Consider the following 19,727-nt stretch of genomic DNA (forward strand, 5'->3'; position numbering starts at 1 on the left):
AGAAAGTGCAGCAGTTTTGAGATAAAGAGTGTCAGGTTCATATCACCTCTTATCATTTACTACATGGGCAAGTTGTGTAAGCCTCTCTGAGCCTCAATTTTCTTGCTTATAAAATGGGGGTGATAATATCTGTCTCATGTGTTTATTGTGAATATTAAACGAGATAAAGTAAAATAGCTTTATTTAGGTTCTGCCTTAAATCCCTTCTGGAAAGAGGCAGAACATAAATAAACATGCACACAGACCAATAAAGTGCTTGGCACAATGTTCCCTGGGATACCTGCATTTGTATATTTTGTCTCTTCATCTCCACAGGAGGAAATGAAAGGGGCCTTATGAATCTTGGTATTCTGGGGTGGGAAGTTGCCCCCAGATTCCCAAAATCCTACCATATGGTCAGTTTCCTATTCCACCTTCTTCTAATGTTGCTCCTTGAAAGGTCATCTGCCACACTAGATTTAGGAGGGAAAAGAAACACTAACATAATAAGAGCAGTATCACCTAAGGCTTATTGAGTGTTAGCTAAGTGCCCTACATGTCTTACCTCACACAGTCTTCACAACACCCTTGTAAGATTCTATTATTATCCCCACTTCTTAATGACAGAACTCAGGCAGAGACAGGTTAGGTTAGGTGGCTGACTGAAGGTCACAGCCAAAAAGAGACAGACTTTGGACTATAAAACCAGAAATCTGGCTCAGAGTTTGTGGTCTTAATATGTTCCCTTGAAGGAAGGAAAAGGGGAAGAAGGGAAGGGAGGGATGGATGAAAGGAAGGAAGGGAGAGAGGACAGAAAGGAGGAAAATCAGAAGTTAAAGAGAGCTAAAGTGCCCGTTCACTTTTTCTTTGCTCAAAAGCATGAGAGAAAAATTTGAAGAAACATAGTTTGGGAACATTTTCTTGGACCCTACTAAAGCCAGGTGCAAACTTCCAGATCCCTGCCACCTATACATCATGTCTGATGTAAACCAAAACTGCTTTCTAGCTACCAATGCTAAATTCTCAGCTAAATCCATCTATGGCCACAGCGAGCACACCCTTTGTTCCAGGAGAACCAGATGCCACTCATCCTCCAGGGAACTTTTTGCCAACGTGGACCAGTGGGAGCCATATCCAGAATCAACCTGAAACTTCATAATCTCATTTCTGATCTAATCCTTTCCAGAGCACATCTGTCTAACTTTTGGGAAATTGTAAAGGGCAAGGGAACAAGGAAGAGTATCCAAGGGTACCTGGATAAAAAAAAACCTCATACACATACATGTTATTATTATTATTACAGAAAATTAACAAGCAACAAAGGACTTCACACTAAAATTTACATTGATCTGGCATTTTTCCCCCGCTATCTCCCATAAAATGCTTTAAATGCAGGCTGATTTAATGGAAACGATAAAAATAGTGCTGAATGGTTTATATTTGCCGCAGAATTACTATAAGGTATATTTTAAGAAAAAGTTTAAAGTTATGTGTGTTTTTTCCTTTAGGATAAGATTAAGGGGAGAAGGGCAATTGGCTTTTTTTGTTTGTTTATTTGTTTGTTTGTTTCTGTATTGATCTAAACAAACTCCCATAGGCTTAGTTTCTTGTTTCTAACAAATCTTCACACCTTCACACCCATGTCTGGACACTTGTCGAGAAAGAGTCTTAGCAAAGAGACATGCAAAGGACTGTCAACAGCAGGGCCAGAGCCTTGGCCATGTTATGCTCACTAACAATAATAGTCGTGTGACTGAGCTCTACCAGAAAGGGACACATTGGTTGGCTAATATATGTGGTTTTCATCATCCTCCGCTTAACCCATGAGTTTGGCTGTCTTGGCAAAGGGCCTCGTCACAGTCTAAATGACTTTGCCCTTGTGACCACGACAGAATACGTGGATGACTACATCCTTTATCTTCTGGCCTGCAGCCATGTTCACCAGGGCCAGAAGTTGGAAGAAAGCCTCAAGAAGACAGTTTTTAACCTTAAGAAGCTTAAAAGAGCAGTTTAAGATGGTATTCCTAAAAACTGTGGAGTCACATTAACCTGTGTTTAAAACTCAGCTGGAAGTAGTGTATACCATAGGCCTTCCATAATGTTAACTCTTATTGTTACTCTTGTTAATATCCATATTGACTGGGTTCAAGGTTGACCTGCCCTGTAGAGGACATTCACGCATCAGATGGGACCTCTCCTGGTTGAACACTCAGATCACTTCATGTCTCAATTACTACAATTCTCTGATTCCTTCCTTGGGTTCTAGGTACTTGGACAAGAGGTAGTTTGATGGTTGCTTCCCGTGGCCCTGCTCCATTAAAGAACAGACTTGTAGGCAAATGGAGAGTCAAGAGCTATGTGATGAACCAACCTGTAAACATCCCTCAACCTCCAAACTTTCCCAGTCCTTAGGTTTTTCCTAATAGGAAAGGTATCATTATTACCTGAATGGATAATAGCTAATGATAATGAAATGATGTGAACTTTTAGATAACCTCAGCTCCACTACAATATAAACTTTATCCAAGAATGTCAGAACCTTGTCTGATTTAACAGAAATGTGTTCATGCATTTGTTCTCTCATTCAACAAATACTGAGTATGGATACACAATGATGAATGAATGATAAATGACCCTAGCTTTAAGAAGGGGTGTGTAAGACACAAGGGACCTCCCTCCTGTAATGACAAATGAAAAACATTGACTTCAACCAGCCTGGACCTCCTGTTCTCAGAATACACAGTCTATATTGCCTTTGCTCATGTGTTCACACAAATATCTCTGCATTGCCTGCCCCCTCTGCACAACCCACCCTCAAGTCTCACCTTGATCACACAACCTGAGACATCACTTTGCCCTCTAAGCTTTAATAGTACATAATTCCTATGCCACTCACTTTGCTTTTCTATACTGCCATTCACTATATATTTTGGTGTTTACTTTTAATCTTTCTCACTAGTCTGTAAGTTCCTTGAGTGCAAAGCTAAATCCTAAACCCTTAGGCTCCCCAGAGCATTTAATACTTTATTTAGTGTACAATAGTGCACTGGTAAATACCTGAGAAATGGAACTCAATTCAACAAATTCTAACCAAGTTCTAAACACAAGGCATCTTTCCACATGCTACAGGAAGATACAAAGGTAAATGAGAGGCTTTTACTCTAAAGTGAGATGAGAGCCCTTTGGAGAGCTCTAAATACAGTGCTGACCTCCCATCAGAGTCACTACTATATTTTGTCGTCTGGGTATTTCAACGTGATTTCTTTGGGCTGTGCTTAACACATGAAGAATCCATTTAAAAATGAAGAATTCTTTCTGGTTTAAACAAATAAGATGTCTGCTATTGATAAATTGCAAATGCTTTTCTCCCATTCTTTTATCTACATTCCTTTCCCCCTTGAATCTCATAAATGAGTTGAGATGCTAATAGTTTCATGGACCAGTACCATTCCATGAAGAAAGCTGTGGTCTTCTATAATAAAAACTCCCACTATTGAGAGCCCCCAAAGGATGTTCCTTCACATACATCTTTCTGACAAATCCTCACAACAATCTGGTGAGGTAGGCATGATTTCCGTCTTAAAAATAAGGAAACTGAATATCAGAGAAGTTAAATTACTTGCCTAAGGTCCCTTAGCTAAGCTGATGGTGGAGCTGAGAGCTGACTCTAGGCCTTGCGATACTGCAACAGCTAAAACATCTCAGAAAGGCATTCCAGTAAATAACATGTAGTTTGAGGGCTTGCTTTTGTGAGCCAGCCCTATGTCAACATCATACCTATTAGAATATCATACAGTAGCAAACTAATACACATTCCTCTGTCTTGTCAACTGCCATCCATAGTCCTCACAGGCTATCAAAAAGTGCCCCTTCATTCTGGACTTAAAATAACTCTGTGTGTCTTCATCCTCTTGAGTCATGGCTGCCAACCCTTCAATCTTGTCAGCAGCTGCCTCACATCAGATGTGCTGACAGTTTCCTTTAAACAAGTACAGACTCTTCTAGTAAGGAGTGGTGGGAGCTTTGGAGATTCTTGTTTCCATGCAAGAGCTTCTTAGGGTTTTTTGTTTTGTGTGTGCATTTTCTGACAATGTATTTTATTGTCTGACTGGCCTGTTTACCCTTAAAACCCAGACTGGTGATTCTTCTAATAATGCAAAGGAGACACCTCCTTTCCTACTTTTGAGAAACCAGTGATATGAAATGGCAAATGAATATACAGGCTGATCCATAGTTTACACTGACTCCTGTTCTTGCAGTCTGGGAGCAATAATATACTTGATTTTAATCTTAGGTCTGCAGTAACCAAAAAATGTGACCTTGGGCAAGTCTTTCCATTTCTCTGAGGAGATGGAACTTGGTCTCTTTGCAGATATAAATCTGTAATTCTTTGCCTAATCACTTCTTCCACCTTCTGTAGAATATTATTTGTGTATTGCAGCCTTCAGGGTTTTCATAAAGTGTTTTGTCACTAGGACTCCTGCAAATTGCTAGAGAAGTATAAGCATTAGATCAATAATGGACCTTGGAGAACTTTTGATCCAATCCTTGCATTCTGCTAACAAAAAAACTAAAACCCAAGGAGGTACAGGAACTTGCCCCAGCCCATGCAAATCCAAAACCAGAATCCAGGATTCAGCTCCCACTGAATGGCCTCTGTTTTTCCTGGGGTTTCCAGTCTCTGGGTCAGAAATGGACCTTGATATTCACAAACCAACTTTTCTTCCCTTTTTTTTTTTTTTTTTGATGGATTGTAATTCATTCAGTATAATATAGCCACTCGACAAAAATGTGTGGTCAGGTTTTTTTTCTCAGCAAATTTACACAAAATTGGAGATACTTTCTCTGGTTGAGAATACATTGATCAGAAAACGTGCAAAATTTCAGGCATTCAGAGTAAAGTGCCTTGTTCAAAGTCATCAGAAACATGAGGGGCAGAGCCAAAACTGGAAGTGGAGAGCTCTGGAGAGACAACTGGAAGATAATGGATGGTGACAGGCTGACCATACAGTCTTTCTGGCTTCCCAGAATCCAGATGGACTCCCCACACTGTCAAGTTGATTGATTGAAGCACCAGTACTAAGATAGCCACAAATCCCCAACACATGGACACAGCTGCACATTTGTCTCTAGGAGGATCTAGGTCAGAACATAACCTTCCCTCCTGCAAGCCCAAGTAGAGTTGCCACATCCAAAGAGGAAAACAGAACCCCAATAAGGGAGTTTCATGACTGCTGGGATATAAGCAGAGAAAACGGAGGCAGACAGAAAAGAGAGCTTGCATTTGCTTTTCCTGGGGTTTCCACTGTCTCTTAAACAAAGCTGACCCTAGGTGCAAACTTGCCCTTTTCTTATCCCAGCTTCCCTGGTTATAAAATACATGTTTGGCAACTGCCCTGAAAGTTATTAAAGCTGCAGCAGTAAACTATGGGAGGCCAGAGAATTTCAGACAAAAGTTATTGCATCAGTAACTCAGAAACTAATTCCTAAAACTCTTGACACATTTATCCAGAGGGCTAGTGCCAATATAGAAATGGAAATCATTGTCAAGGGCCACAGTGTACCTGGATTAAAATCCATCATTCCTCGCAGCAGAGAGCTATGATTTTGGCAGAATGTGAATAGTCATGCATTTCTCCACCATCTTTCCCCAAAAAATAAGGTTCTTTCTTTTTCAGAAGAACAAGAAAAATTCTGCTCTTTTTGTCTCGTTTGTTTTTTTCTTAAGAACCCCATGTTTACATTTTCTTTTCAGATATTTCTTTCTTTGACAGCTCCACATTTAAACCGAAAGGCCTCCTTTACCTTATTCAATTGCACTGGTTTTATTTTGGATAGAAATCCTGCTGGGTACAGTAACAGGGAACAAACTTTACAACAGCAATAATCCCTTCTACAGCATCTATTGTGGGGAAACTTAATACACTTGTATTAAATGGCTGAGGCATTGGCTCCAGTGATCTGAATTAACTACAGAAGAGCATAGTTTGAGAACAAAGCTACCTTCTTCACTCAGCACATTCCTGCTGTATGCCCAGCAACATGGCAGGACTGGAGACTCAAAACTGCCATCCAAGAGCACCCCACTGAAAGACCACTGATTGCCTTAGGCAATGACTTCATCACCAAAAGGTAGCAAAGACAGAAAAGATTTGACAGGATCCAGTGTTAACAAGCAGTTGGAGAAACGGGCTTTCTGACTCACTGTTGGAGGACTGACAATATGCTCAGAGTTTTCAATGTACACACACTTTGACTCGGGTTCTAAGAATTTGTCTTAAGGCAGTTTTACAGAAGCACACGGGGTTAACCTCAGCATGATAATGAAAAGGAAAACTCAGAAGCAATGCACAAATCATTAAATATGCAGTCATTGAACTAATCATGCAGTCTATATTTATTGTCTCCTGACATACCATTGAATGGCAAAGTCCAGTCACAGAGAGCACATGTAGGATGGTCTTGTTTATTCTTTTCCTTTTATTTTTTTAAAAATTTTTCAATGTTTATTTATTTTTGAGAGAGAGACAGAGACAGAATGTGAGCAGGGGAGGGTCAGAGAGAGAAGGAGACACAGACTCTGAAGCAGGCTCCAGGCTCTGAGCAGTCAGCACAGAGCCCAGTGCAGGGCTCGAACCCACGAACCGTGAGATCATGACCTGAGCTGAAGTTGGATGCTCAATCGACTGAGCCACCCAGGCGCCCCTTATTCTTTTTCTTTTTAAATTTTTACTTAAATTCTGGTCAGTTAACATACAGTGCAATATTGGTGTCAAGAGTTGAATTCAGTGATTCTTCATTTACATACAGCAAGATAGTCTTGTTTATATAAAAGCGTAGCTAAAAGGTTACAGAAGTGTTGACAACAATTATCTCTGGATAATGAGGTTCTGGGTGACTTTTACTTTCCTTTGTTACCTTTCCTGAATGGGTGGATTTTTTAAAATTTCTTTTTATTTTGAGACAGAGAGAGAGAGAGAGAGCAAGGGAGAGGCAGAAAGGAGAGAGAGAGAGAGGGAGAGAGAGAGAATCCCCAGCAAGCTCCTCACTGCCAGCGCAAAGCCTGATGTGGGGCTTGACTTTACAAACTGTGAGATCATGACCTGAGCCAAAATCAAGAGTCAGGGACTTAACCAACTGAGCCACCCAGGAGCCCCTTTCATGTTTTTTACTGTGAGCATTGCTTTGACTTGCGGGAGAAGGGGTGCTTTAAAAAAATTTTTTTAGCAGAAAGCTAATCTTTCTCTAAATTCCTTTGCACTTGTACTTTGCAACCTACCTATGGTCTTACATAATGGTAGGACAATATGAAACATTGTGAGGAGTTCATGGGTATATACATATGTCAAAACTCATTAATTCATACACTTTAATTCACTAAACTATACATTTTAGGGCATGCAATTTGTATATTAAATATACTTCAATAAAACTGTTTTTAAAGGAATTTAAAAGAATATGTAATTTACTGTATGTCAAATATACTTCAATAAAACTGTTTTTTAAATGGAAAAAAATATGGAATAGTCCAGGTAATTTCCACCCACTATTGAAAATTGTCAACATAACTATACGTATTTTAAAAAAAACGGAATCAATGGTGGGAAGTAAATTTGATGTTCCAATCAGTGACAGGAGGCTATTCCAAGAGGTTAATAGCATGAGTGAGGTGTAAAAAATGTTCATTCAGCTTATTCTCTGTTCTCCAGCGGTGTCTGTGTCCTTGAACAGAGATGGCTGCAGAGCTCACCATTCGACCTACTTCTATCTTCTTCTGTTTGCACCTTTTTTGTAGAGTTCACGCCAATCTTAGGTGCCTTTTACCCCAAAGTACATGCTTCGGTGCACTTTAATTTTCCTGCAGTAAATAAATAGCCCTTGCTAGCTTCCCTTAAGCAACCATATAGCAAACTCAAGGGTTCTGAGACTTTGAAATCAGAAAAAAATCTGAAAAACATTCTTCCCAGAGATAATTATGAATACACCAATAAACCTTCACTCTGCTGACAGGTTTTCTTAAGAACATATATTCTTTTCCTGTAAGACTAACCTGCTAATATAGCCCAAAGGTCTGCAATTGCCTGAAAGAATATGACAAAAGGAACACCAGTGGCCACTGGCCCCAGTGGCTTTGAGAAGTGGGTCTCTGAGTTGGTGGACAAGAAGGAAACAAATGTGTGTGTTGACGTCTGAGTCATGGTTCTCAGAGCCCCTGGGGTCGCATCTGTTGGTGCCCACAAAGAGCGTGGGCCCTGAGATCATTGCAAGTGCGGGAGCTCTGTGCAGGTTAGGCCTGCTTCTCACCACTGTTTCTCTATGTTCTTCCCCTCTGTTTTCCAATGCAACCAGTTGGACAGTGCTTCAGGGAAGAATTGGGCGACCAGAGAACCCATTCCGAGTGGCCCTGGAATACATCTCTAGTGGAAACCGAAGCTTGTCTGCAGTGGACTTCTTTGCCCTGAAGAACTGCAGTGAAGGTATGTGAATCTGGCTTTCCCCTCCACTCCTTGGTAGCGTGCTGTCTTAAGTGTCTTGATAGCCTGCCACCATGATTAGCTGGGAATGTGCTTGTTTATACAGTGAAGTCTATGGTGCCTCGGAGCTGGTTCTGAATATTACCAAGTACTCCATTCCCCAGCTGATGGATTTTCAAAGACTGAGTATGACATTATATCTGCTTACCTTGAAACTTCGTCAAACAGAATAGTCTTTGTTAGAGAACATATCAGCTTAACTTCCCTGGCTGCCAAATGCTTTCAGCTACATTGTTTTGTTTTGTTTTGTTTTTTACTGTGGAAAGTTTCAAATGTGTACCAATAAATAGAATAGTACAATGACCCCCATATACCCTCAACCCAGTTTCAATTGTTATCAACATGCTGCCATTTTTATTTCACCTGTATCTCTACCTACTCCTCACCCTACCAACTTGATAGTGGTTATTATTTTCTTCTTTTTTTTCCTGAGGCAAATTGCATGAATAATTATTTTTAATGACTTGATTTCTGCAATTATTTAGGGGAAACTTGGGAAATGGTTTTATATGAAATCTTTTGCTTATTTTGTAAATAACATGAAGGTATGGTCCACTCGATCGTTGAATTCCTTTTGTGTAAGTCCCACATTGTGTATTTACTCAAGATTTATTACCAAGAAAAAGCATCTCTCTCCTAAAGAATGCTTTGTTGTTTTTTTTTCCTTTTGCCTTTGTTGCCAGGAAACTCTGAACTCAATGTAGTACTTAATCCCAGTAATTACAGCTGTATGTGTTTTTGATAAACTTATTTCCCCTCCCTCTACAGAGTTTTTGACCTTCTACTTTTATTTTCAAATCATATCTCATATGTATCTTTCATTAGATATTGCTTCAAGTCTGATTAGTAAGCAGGAAGAAATGAATCATCAATAGATAACATGAGGTTGATCTTTCCTTGATTGTTTAGAAGACCTAGCATCATAATTATCAACATCCTTTATTGTTTCCCTCATGTAGAAGGTATAGGAGATGGGATTGAATCATACAATCTTCAGGAAGAAGTTGCTTTCATTACTGCTATTCTGCTGTGCCTGCCTCTGACCAAAGGTTCACTGGGAAGGAAGGTGTCAGGTGTGCCATGGAATCTGTGGTCTAAGAGGCCCAAGAATGAAGTATGGAGAGGAATGAAGTCTGTAGCATTCCCAGACCTAAATTCTCAATTTAGACTGTTCATAAACAACCATGAAGGCCCATAACACCCAGCAATCTGTTGCATGCAGAAAAGCTCAGCTTTAAATCACGGGCCTCTTAGAGGTGGTGTATGTACAAAGGGAACTCCCTTAAGAGACTACTGACCAGCCAGTTTCTTATGCTGTTAGGGCTCTTCATTCATTGCTGGTCTTGTAAGAACTTTCACAAAATGGTTTTCTTTTTCCTTTAATGAAAACTGGTTTATGTGTGAGAAAAAGAAAAATCATCATAATGTGATAGATTGAACTTCAGTTCAAGTTGAAAAGGTGGTTAACCTGTGATGTGAAGCAATGTATAAGAAACATGTGGTTTGGGAGAAAGCCAGAGCTTGTACAAATGTTTCCACATTCACAAACTTGGGGATTTGTGAATGTCTCTGGACACCATCAATCCTCACAGATGTCAATGTCTATGTACTGTCCAAAAAAGACCATCTGTTGAAATGGAGCCAGTTAATAGGAATGTGACAGGGAGAAGGTATCAGTTCCCAGAATTGGCCTAATCTCATTTGAGTAATGTGAAAAGAAGGGAACAGGAGGCAAAAAACTCCAGATATCTGGCCCAGCCCAAATAATGTTGCAAAAATTCTTTGTACGTCTGAGTCAAGGATCTCAAACAGATTTTTCCTCCCTTACCCCTATGACTCCATTTAACCTAAAAAATTCTTCCTCTATATCTTATGTTGCATTTGCAGTGAGTTTGTTTCAGGGTTTAAAAGACCTGTTTCTTGTCTGCTTCTCTACCCTTATGAAACCAAGAGAGTTGACCTCTCTTGATCCAAAAAGTATGTCTTCTGACAGGTCACTTTCTTACAGGAGGGAGGAAAGAAGTCTGCTTCTAATTCCCTAGAGCAGGTAGATTGGCCAAGAGACCTAGGAAGGTTCTCATGTCCCAGCTACCTTCCTTCAGAGGCTCCATGTATAAGAACAGATGCTCCATGGAGAGGCAGATGTTCTCTGCACCCCTTCTCTGACTTGAACTCCTGTGGCCACCAAGGGGTATGAAGGGATAAGTATGGATGTGTAAAGCACAGAACAGAGAAAAACAAAGTAATTCCTGTGCTTCCTGGGAACTTATAATTTTCCCTCCCATGGTAGAACAACTCAGGTGCACATCAGTTGGTATGGACAAGTTGCAGACATAAGAAGCATCCTAAAACTACATTCATGTTTTTAAATGGAAGGAGTTGTTTCTGAGGTATGCTCAAAGCCTATTTGATATAGACAAATGTCTGTGTTTTCTTATGTCATTGCTTTGGTTTAGGTCATGAAAGGAAGGAAATAAGGAGAGTAGTATTGTCTTCGACAGAGTGAACAGGGCTGGTGACATGTTAGCCAGGGTTATAGATAGGTCTACAGGATGCCTGGTCTATTTTCTGATAGTAACTTGGTCCCCTCCTGATGAGGCACAGACAGAATATTAAAGGAGAAACATCTGTAGAACTCTACAGCTCTTCCTTGGCCTACATGAGGAGAGGTGCCATTTTAGTTAGTATGGAGAAGCCTTACAGGGGATGTTGGGACAATTTTCCCCATATAGGAGATTGTACTTATTTGTGGATGTCAAGGGCTGAGTCCATACCTCTTTCCTCTCTTAATCCTGACAGCTATCACAGTGTGTAACACTTAATAGGTGCTCAGTTAATAAGCAATAAAAGTTAACATCAACAGAGCACTTACCATGCACGAAGGGAAGTGCTGATCCTTTCACATGTGTTATCTCATGTGAACTTTACACTAGTGCTATAAAGCAAGTTCTATTATCTTATTTTACAGATGGGGAAACTGAAGCTCACAGAAGTCTCAAAACTTGCCCAGGTCATTCAGTTAGGGAAAGATAGAGCCAAACTCAATCCCAAGTCAGTCTGACCACCAAGCCAGTGTTTCTGTCCACCACATTCTAGCACCTTTGTGGACTGTGTAGGGAAAGAGGTTTTATTTATTACCAGAAGATTTAGAATTCTCTTTGACTCATCCTCCTCTCCCTATATCCAAATGGCCAAGCCCTGGGCTTTAGACTCATGGCTGCCTTACATCCTATCTGTTGCTATCTAGATGCTACTGTTGTTGTCTCTTGAATTTACCCTTATGACTTCATTTCCACAACAACGTACCTTATCTGGGCCTTTGTTACACATCCCTGGGCTTTGGCAGTAGCCAGTTAGTCTGGCTGATGCCGTTACCCATCCCTAACATATTGCCACACCAATCTGCCCAAAATTCCCTTTCTTTGTGGCACTTTCATGACATCTCAGTAACTTCTTATTGCCTCACACATCAGAAATATGAGGGGGCTAGACTGGGCCACCTTACTCATTCCTGGGTCCAGGAAAGTGATGGGCTGGGGATCACCCAGCTGGTTGGTGATAGAGCTGGGAGTGACATCAGAGCCATCTCGACTCCAGCCTCAGTACTTTCACCATTGTTTAGTCCTGCCTGGAAAGCCTGAGTGTCTCTGCCTGACTTCCAAGCTTCTTTACAATCTGGCCTCAGGACCTGTCCAACGTTATGCCCTCTGTTTTCCACACCTCCTGCCCTCTAGTCAGACTGGTTTTCTGTCTACTATACCAGGAATGGCCACCTTGGTCCCAGGTCTTCCATTTTGAATGCGGACTCATCATTTAGGATCCAGTTTAGGGCCCAAACCCTCCAGAACATCATTCATAGATACAAAAATCTTTCTCAGAAGGCTTTGCTATTACATCTAAATTTAGCATCTATTTTATAATTCTTTCCAAGTTAGTTATTTTGGGACCCTAACTTGAGGTTTGGGATCTTGTCTTATATTTCTTTTATTTCTCCAGGGGGCATGTAACACAGTGCTAAACACATAGAAAACACTACGTAAATATTTGTTGACTGATTGTTAGTTAATCATTGATAAATGCTGCTCCTGCTTTTATAGCTTTGGGCTATTAGCCTATTATTTCCAAAAGAAGGTAGCAGTGAATGTAAATTTATTAGAAGTGGTTTTTTTCGGGGCGCCTGGGTGGCGCAGTCGGTTAAGCGTCCGACTTCAGCCAGGTCACGATCTCGCGGTCCGTGGGTTCGAGCCCCGCGTCAGGCTCTGGGCTGATGGCTCGGAGCCTGGAGCCTGTTTCCAATTCTGTGTCTCCCTCTCTCTCTGCCCCTCCCCCGTTCATGCTCTGTCTCTCTCTGTCCCAAAAATAAATAAAAAACGTTGGGAAAAAAAAATTTAAAAAAAAAAAAAAAAGTGGTTTTTTTCCTGGTGTTAAAAGAAAAATAGTTGATAAATTCGTCAATGATGGGAGAGATATCAGCCTCCAGAGACACCCATGCTTGGGCTTCCAGGAACCCTTCACCCATTCACAAAGACTTTTCTTCAGCAGACAAGCCAAAGCAATAGAATTGTGCAGGACACTCATCAGGACTCCACGTGTTCAGAGGAGTCTACAGAAAAACACGTCAGAAGGGGCAGGACTAGCTTCCTGAAAATGATTTGTAAAAACACTGTGCAGCTCATAAGAATATACCCCAATGTTTATAGCAGCACTTTCAGCAATAGCCAAATTATGGAAAGAGCCTAAATGTCCATCAACTGATGAATGGATAAAGAAGATGTAGTTTATATATACAATGGAATACTACTTGGCAATGAGAAAGAATGAAATCTGGCCATTTGTAGCAACGTGGATGGAACTGGAGAGTGTTATGCAAAGTGAAATAAGTCAGGCAGAGAAAGACAGATACTGTATGTTTTCACTCATATGGGGATCCTGAGAATCTCAACAGAAGACCAGGGGAGAGGAGAATGGGGGGGGGGGGGGAGTTACAGAGAGGGAAGGAGGCAAACTATAAGAGACTCTTAAATACTGAGAACAAACTGAAGGTTGATGGGGGGTGGGGTGAGGGGAAAATGGGTGATGGGCATTGAGGAGAGTACCTGTTGGGATGAGCACTGGGTGTTGTATGGAAACCAATTTGACAATAAATTTCATTTAAAAAAAAGAATATAATTGCAAACACCCATCTCACACCTTCTATGTGCCAGGCTCCATTCTAAATTCTTTGCATATATTAACTCATTTAAGCCTCACAATAATACTATGAGGTATGCATTATCATTATCAGCATTTCCACTGTATAGATGAGGAAATTGAGGCACAGAGACTTAAGTAATTTGCCCCAAGTCTCACAGCTGATACTGGAACAGAGCTCATCTACTCCAGTATCCATGTTCTTAGCTGCTGTGTGTTGCTGCTACTTCCTGGAAATCACCCCAGAAAGCATCTATTCTGACTCCCTCACCAGTGGAAATTGAATAAACAAACCACCCAAAGATTTACCTTGAATTTTGATACACTAAATTATTGGCCACCCCAATGTGATTTCTACCTTCACCTCATGGTTCTCAAGCTCTCAGTTTTTCTAAGAATCTAATTTAGAACTTCCCTTTCCCTGCCTAGGTTGGTCAGAGGTGGTTTAGGTGTACCACTGCCCACTGGCCAACAGTGGACACCCCGTCCATGAACATCAAGGAGCTGCAGATGGCACCTGTGTGAGCCTAAATACATTTTACCACCAGTCCCCGTGGTTCTTGTTCTCTTTCATGAACCTACAAGAATCATATATGAGGTTTCCTGGGTCAGAACCACATTCAGCTCACTAACAGATTTCTCAGCCAGAAGCACTCTTGGTTCCTTACCCTACTGAGACACTTTCAGACACAGTAATTTCTCTGATGTGCCCGGCAGAGAGGATGTCATAATCCTCATGTGACCAATGAAGGGTTATTTCACTCACTTCTGTAGTGCAGGAAGGGGCAGGAATCCAGTGTCAAAAGCAGTCCCACCACCATGGATACCTTAAAACACATGTTCCTAAAGAATTGGGGATGCACAGGTATCTTAACCTCTCTGGACCTAAAATGATGGCATTTAAACTGGATCTATGGTCTTCAAAGATTTTTTAGAGACTGAACCCTTAATTTAACTAAAGTTTTATATATACATCCATTATATAAAAGTACACAAGCAAAGCTTCCCTAGGAAAAGTGATGGTTGGAACCTACCTCCTCCACAGCCCTTGACACCCACTCCCCCACCATCTCCATGGGTGTTCATAAAATACATTTTGAGAACCACTGGGCATTCTTATTTTCAACTCTCCTATTAATTCCAGGTTTTTGATCTTATGATTCTGTGCTTACATAAAACGTGATCGCCAAAAGTTGTTAACATTAATTGTACCTTCCTTAAACAATTAAGACTAAGGACAAGGCTGCTATACTTTGGGCTATGGCCCATTTACACAAGGCAAGTTCTTGTCTCACTGAGTCCTGGCTTTGAGATGCTAAGTATGGAGCTAGTATGAATGTTTCCAGTAAAAAACAAAAATGTGTGGCATGTCCCAATGTTGTTCCCTCTCTCTCCTCCTACTCCACCAAAGACAACGATGGCCAGGCAAGAATGCTCTCCTTAGGCCAAGAGGGGACAAGAGGAAACGAGAAGCTGAGCAAATGGATTCTAATCTTGGCCAGCCGTGTGGAACCAATCAATCTCTGGAGTAGGCTCCAAAATCCAGCTGGGTAAAATGAGGGATAACCTCATGGGCTCCTGGCAGCCTGGCCCAAATGGGACATTTTCTGTTCCAACAGCAAGCAACACCCCAGCAGGATCCTCAGTCCGTGCTTGTAAAATGGTGATTACTGTGGTGCTGTCCTCAGGCTGCCAGCAGAAAGCTCTATGTAGCAGAATCATCAATCATTCCGTCCACAGACTTGCCCGTTCCTTCGACATTTACTGAGCACATACTAGACTGAATGCTCCGTGATACTGATAGAAACTTGCTTCTGTCTTAGGACTGAGTTTTGGTGTGGGGCCTTAAAATGCCCATTCTGCTTTGCACAAAACTGCTCCCCCAAGGGCATCCCTGACTTACATTTAATTCGCACCAGAGGTATTGAATAAATGCTCCATTTGTACAGGTCTCTTCCTCTACACTGGTTCCCATGTGTCTTGCTCAGAAGTACCACAAAATGAGCACTGAACCAGCAATCAGAGGATCAAAGTCCCCTTTCCACCTCTTATTTGCCACAGTCGAGCCAACTCTTCAGATCAGAAGGGATATTAAAGGTCTCTATCAGAATTGGCATATCGATGGTGTTTTTTATTTAAAATAGGAATAAAAATATGCCAGTGGTTGTCCCAAAACTGACCTTAACCGTGAGGGTCAAATGAGAAGATGGCTGTGGGGACGCATTGTGGATGATGATGCCCTGAGCTACCTGACCTCTCTGCGACTCACCTGCCTGAAGCCTATAAAAACAAAGGTGCTCCCTCACTGATGCTCCGTTTCTTATGGAGAAAGTACTAGTCACAGAAGCAAATTGGCTCTTCTGATGCCTCCTGCAAAATTATGTGATGCTAACAATAACCAAATGCCAAGCAGGTATTGAGAGCCACCGAACTGCCAATCTGACACTGACACCAAGGTGGCTATCACCCAGCTTAGTCACTTCAAGGGCCTGAGTCAACTGTGCAGTGGTGGTTGTAATGCTTGGAAGTGAAAGCCAAGGAGAAATAGCAGCCACAGCCATGTCCCTTGGTTCTCCCTGTGCCCTCCACGTGAAGGGTGAGGCTCACTTACAAAACATTCTCCTTATGAACTGCCTATTTCTAAAATTTCCCACTCATAACTTACCTGTGGATTGTACTGTTTAAAAGATAAGCATTAAAATTGTGATTTCCTGTAGCCACTGAGATCTCTCTCACATTTCCCCAAACACCTCGCACCTCAACCTTTTGTTCCAGCAGTGCCCCCTTTAGAGTCCCCTCCCCCTCCCATCCCCAATATCTGTCTCCTCAAGCCCTACACTTCTTTCAAACTTCAGCTCCAATGCTATCTTCTCCAAGAAGTCTCAGCTCAGAATTATGTCTCCATATATTTCCTTTTTAGAACAGTCTACTTCTTTCCAGAGTTATTTATGTATCTTGCTCAATAGATGCTAAATTCCTAGAATCAAAGACTGTGTCTTTTTCTTTTTAATCTCTGTACCCCAATTAGCAACTAACAGTGCTTCGCTCATAGTAAGCACTGAATAAAGCTTTTCTAGTTACAATGGAGGACGAGGATTACAGGCTTTGGAAACAGACAGAATGAGTGTGGCATTCCAGGTCTATCACTTACAACCCTTCTGAGCTCAGAAGAGTTTTTAAAAATCTTTGAGTTTTGGGGGCTCCTGGGTGGCTCAGTCAGTTGAGCATCCAACTTCAGCTCAGGTCAGGATCTCGCAGTTTGTGAGTTCGAACCCCACGTCGGGCTCTGTGCTGACAACTCAGAACCTGAAGCCTGCTTCAGATTCTGTCTGTCTGTCTGTCTGTCTCTCTCTCTCTCTCTCTCTCTCTCTCTCTTGCTCTCTGCCCCTCCCCCACTCACGCTCTGTCTCTCTCTCTCTCTCTCTCTCTGCCCCTCCTCCACTCATGCTCTCTCATGCTCTCACTCTCCTTCATAAATAAACATTAAAAAAAAACTCTTTGAGTTTTGGTTTTCTCAACAGTAAATGGGACTAATGTTACATAATTATAAGTTTGTTGAGAAATGAAAAACTGATATTATGCATCCAGCCCCTGGCACGGTGCTTGGCACAATAAATGTACCATTGCCTTCCCCCTTCCTCACCCCTGACTGAGATGAATGTCCTCATTCTGGAACCAGGATGGGATAATTCATCACAAGTATCCCAGGGTATGTTTGCAGGCTTAGGCCCACCTTTCCCTTTACACCTGCACCTTGTCTGAGCCATTGGGCCAAGGGCAAGTTCACCCCTGCTGCCAGCAGAAACTTGGAAAGCCCAGATCTATTTTCTGATTTTGAAGGCGGTTGCTTCTCTTCCCGCCCACAATCTATGCTTTTCTCTCTGATAATGTCATTTTTTTTTCCCTTTGTGACTGGGTGCCCAGAATCCAATGTGCCCTGCAAAGGAGTGAGACTGTTTCATCCTGTGGGGATCCTTAGTGGCCAAGGAAGACCCAAACATTCTGTGATGTGCGCTTATCATACTTCTGAGAATAGGATCTAAATCAGCCAGGCCCCCAGCTGGTGGAACCAGGAAAGCATTTTGCTTGCCCCTCCTTTCCCTACGGATGTACAGCTGCTGTTGGCAGAAACTTCCTTACATTGGAATGGCTTATTCATAACCACTAATAAACCCAATTAAAAATGCCCCACAAAGTACATAGGAACAATGATTGCTCGATCAACTCTTTTAAATATTTGACCATTGGAAATCACCCGGAAATGGAGGCCAAGACAAAAGATTTTTAAATATAAATAAATAAGGAACCAGTGCGCTGAGGTCATTGTCCTCCCAGAAGAAAATTACTTTCAAATTACAACTACATAAAAGAAATAATTGAAAAGATTAATCACACTAAAATAATTGGTCTATTTTACAAGTAATTTGGAGCAATATTCAGTCATTGACATAAATGTCTAGTAGTAAAATAGTAATGAATTTCATTCTCTGACTAATGTATTTATTTTATTAATGGTACTAAATGGCGTTGTTACTCCTTATAAATATTTCATAACTTTTAATTCATTAAAATGTTCAAGGAATTTCCAAAAGTATTTATTAGTTTTAAATCATCCTTAGTATTCAATATGCGATTGCCATTCTGCCTGGGTAATTAAAAAAATTATTGTTTTGGGTAATGGGAGTCTCTTTGAATGTGGAGGATTAAGCCCCAGTTATTAATGAGACCGACGCTCCTGCTGGTGATGAATGAGGGGCTTGGTGAAGCTATGCTCCCCCTCCAGGTCACTATCTGTGCCTGTGAGGCGAACCCAAATAAATAAATTCCAGAGATAAGAGAAATGTCAGTTTAGACATTGGTTTCAATCCACCACCTCTCCCACATCCTCTCCATCTTCCAGAAACAGCTGACAGCAGAATTCGTACATTCTGACCTCACCTCCTCTCTGTTTCTTTCATTCTTTGATAGAGGCCATAAGGAGGGAAATGGGCATAAGATGCAACAGAGAGAAAAGCAAGGGACGTTGCATCATGAACAGTGGAAAGAAGATAGGATTTGGATAAGAAAACATGGACTTGAATCCTAGCTGAGTTGTTTGGGTGCTGTGTGTCCGCTACATCCTGCAGTGCTAGATAATTAATGTGTAAAATGAAGACATTGGCACCTACTCCATGTGAGGACTTAATTCGTGTGGGGATTAAATATAATAGTGTGTATACCTTACATGACACAGTGCCTGCAACCTAGCAGGAAATCAAACAGGGTTAGTTCTCCCCTCCCTAAGTCCAAACAGTAATGTGGATCCAGTGGCCTTGACAATTCTTAATTAAGCATGGTACAAATAATTGGTATGAGTCATCAAGATAAACTGGACCAACAGTGAATTGTTCAACTTCAAGGGCTTGGTGAAGTCTAAGGACATCCCCTGGAGGAAGAATGGGATGGCTCCACTCTCAGTGCCCTGTCCCACAGGTCTGAGGTCAGGCTCACTGCCCTATCTCCCAAGCCCCATCCACATAGGAAGTGGCTAAAGGCATTTGGCTGTGAGAAAATAGGGAGGGGCCAGGATCTAACAAGTGGGTTGGGATAAAGGGGCAGGTGTTTCTCACATTTGGACCCTTGTACCTTGAGGATATATAGTGGCGCTCTGGGCACATGCAAACCCACAGAATTAACATGGTACATTTTACCAAAATGTTGGAACAGAGGGATATTTTTATATTTAAACCAACATGGCTATATACTGGGCTTCAATGCAAATTACACACAAATCTTAAGATAAAACATGAGGTTTAAGACCTTTTCTGCTGGAAGTGATCCCCCAGATTCTGGGAGGTGACATCACCCTTGTCTGCCATGGGGGGTACATCAAAGGGGATGTTGGTGAAGCACAACTCTAAGGGGACAGAGGGACAGGAGTTAAAACAAGGAAGTATGGCAGCCTGGAAAGCTGGACCAAATCAAAGGTATTCTTTCAGTTGCAAGCCATTGGTGGGTGTGATGGCAGGCCAAATCCCAAGGTGA

At 41.5% G+C, this 19,727-nt stretch overlaps 1 protein-coding gene across 1 annotated transcript in view; it reads left to right on the top strand.

Annotated features, from left to right (window-relative positions):
* The window catches only part of ALK (ALK receptor tyrosine kinase), a 666,217-nt gene that overhangs the window by 475,432 nt on the left and 171,058 nt on the right, over nt 1–19,727 (top strand). Inside the window, exon 5 of the mRNA XM_053891034.1 lies at nt 8,329–8,456. Within this exon, the coding sequence (XP_053747009.1) occupies nt 8,329–8,456 (128 nt within the window). The remainder of the gene's footprint in view (nt 1–8,328; nt 8,457–19,727) is intronic.

This window comes from Panthera pardus, unplaced genomic scaffold, assembly GCF_024362965.1.
Source record: "Panthera pardus isolate Hobbes unplaced genomic scaffold, ASM2436296v1 HiC_scaffold_26, whole genome shotgun sequence".
Lineage (NCBI taxonomy): Eukaryota > Metazoa > Chordata > Mammalia > Carnivora > Felidae > Panthera > Panthera pardus.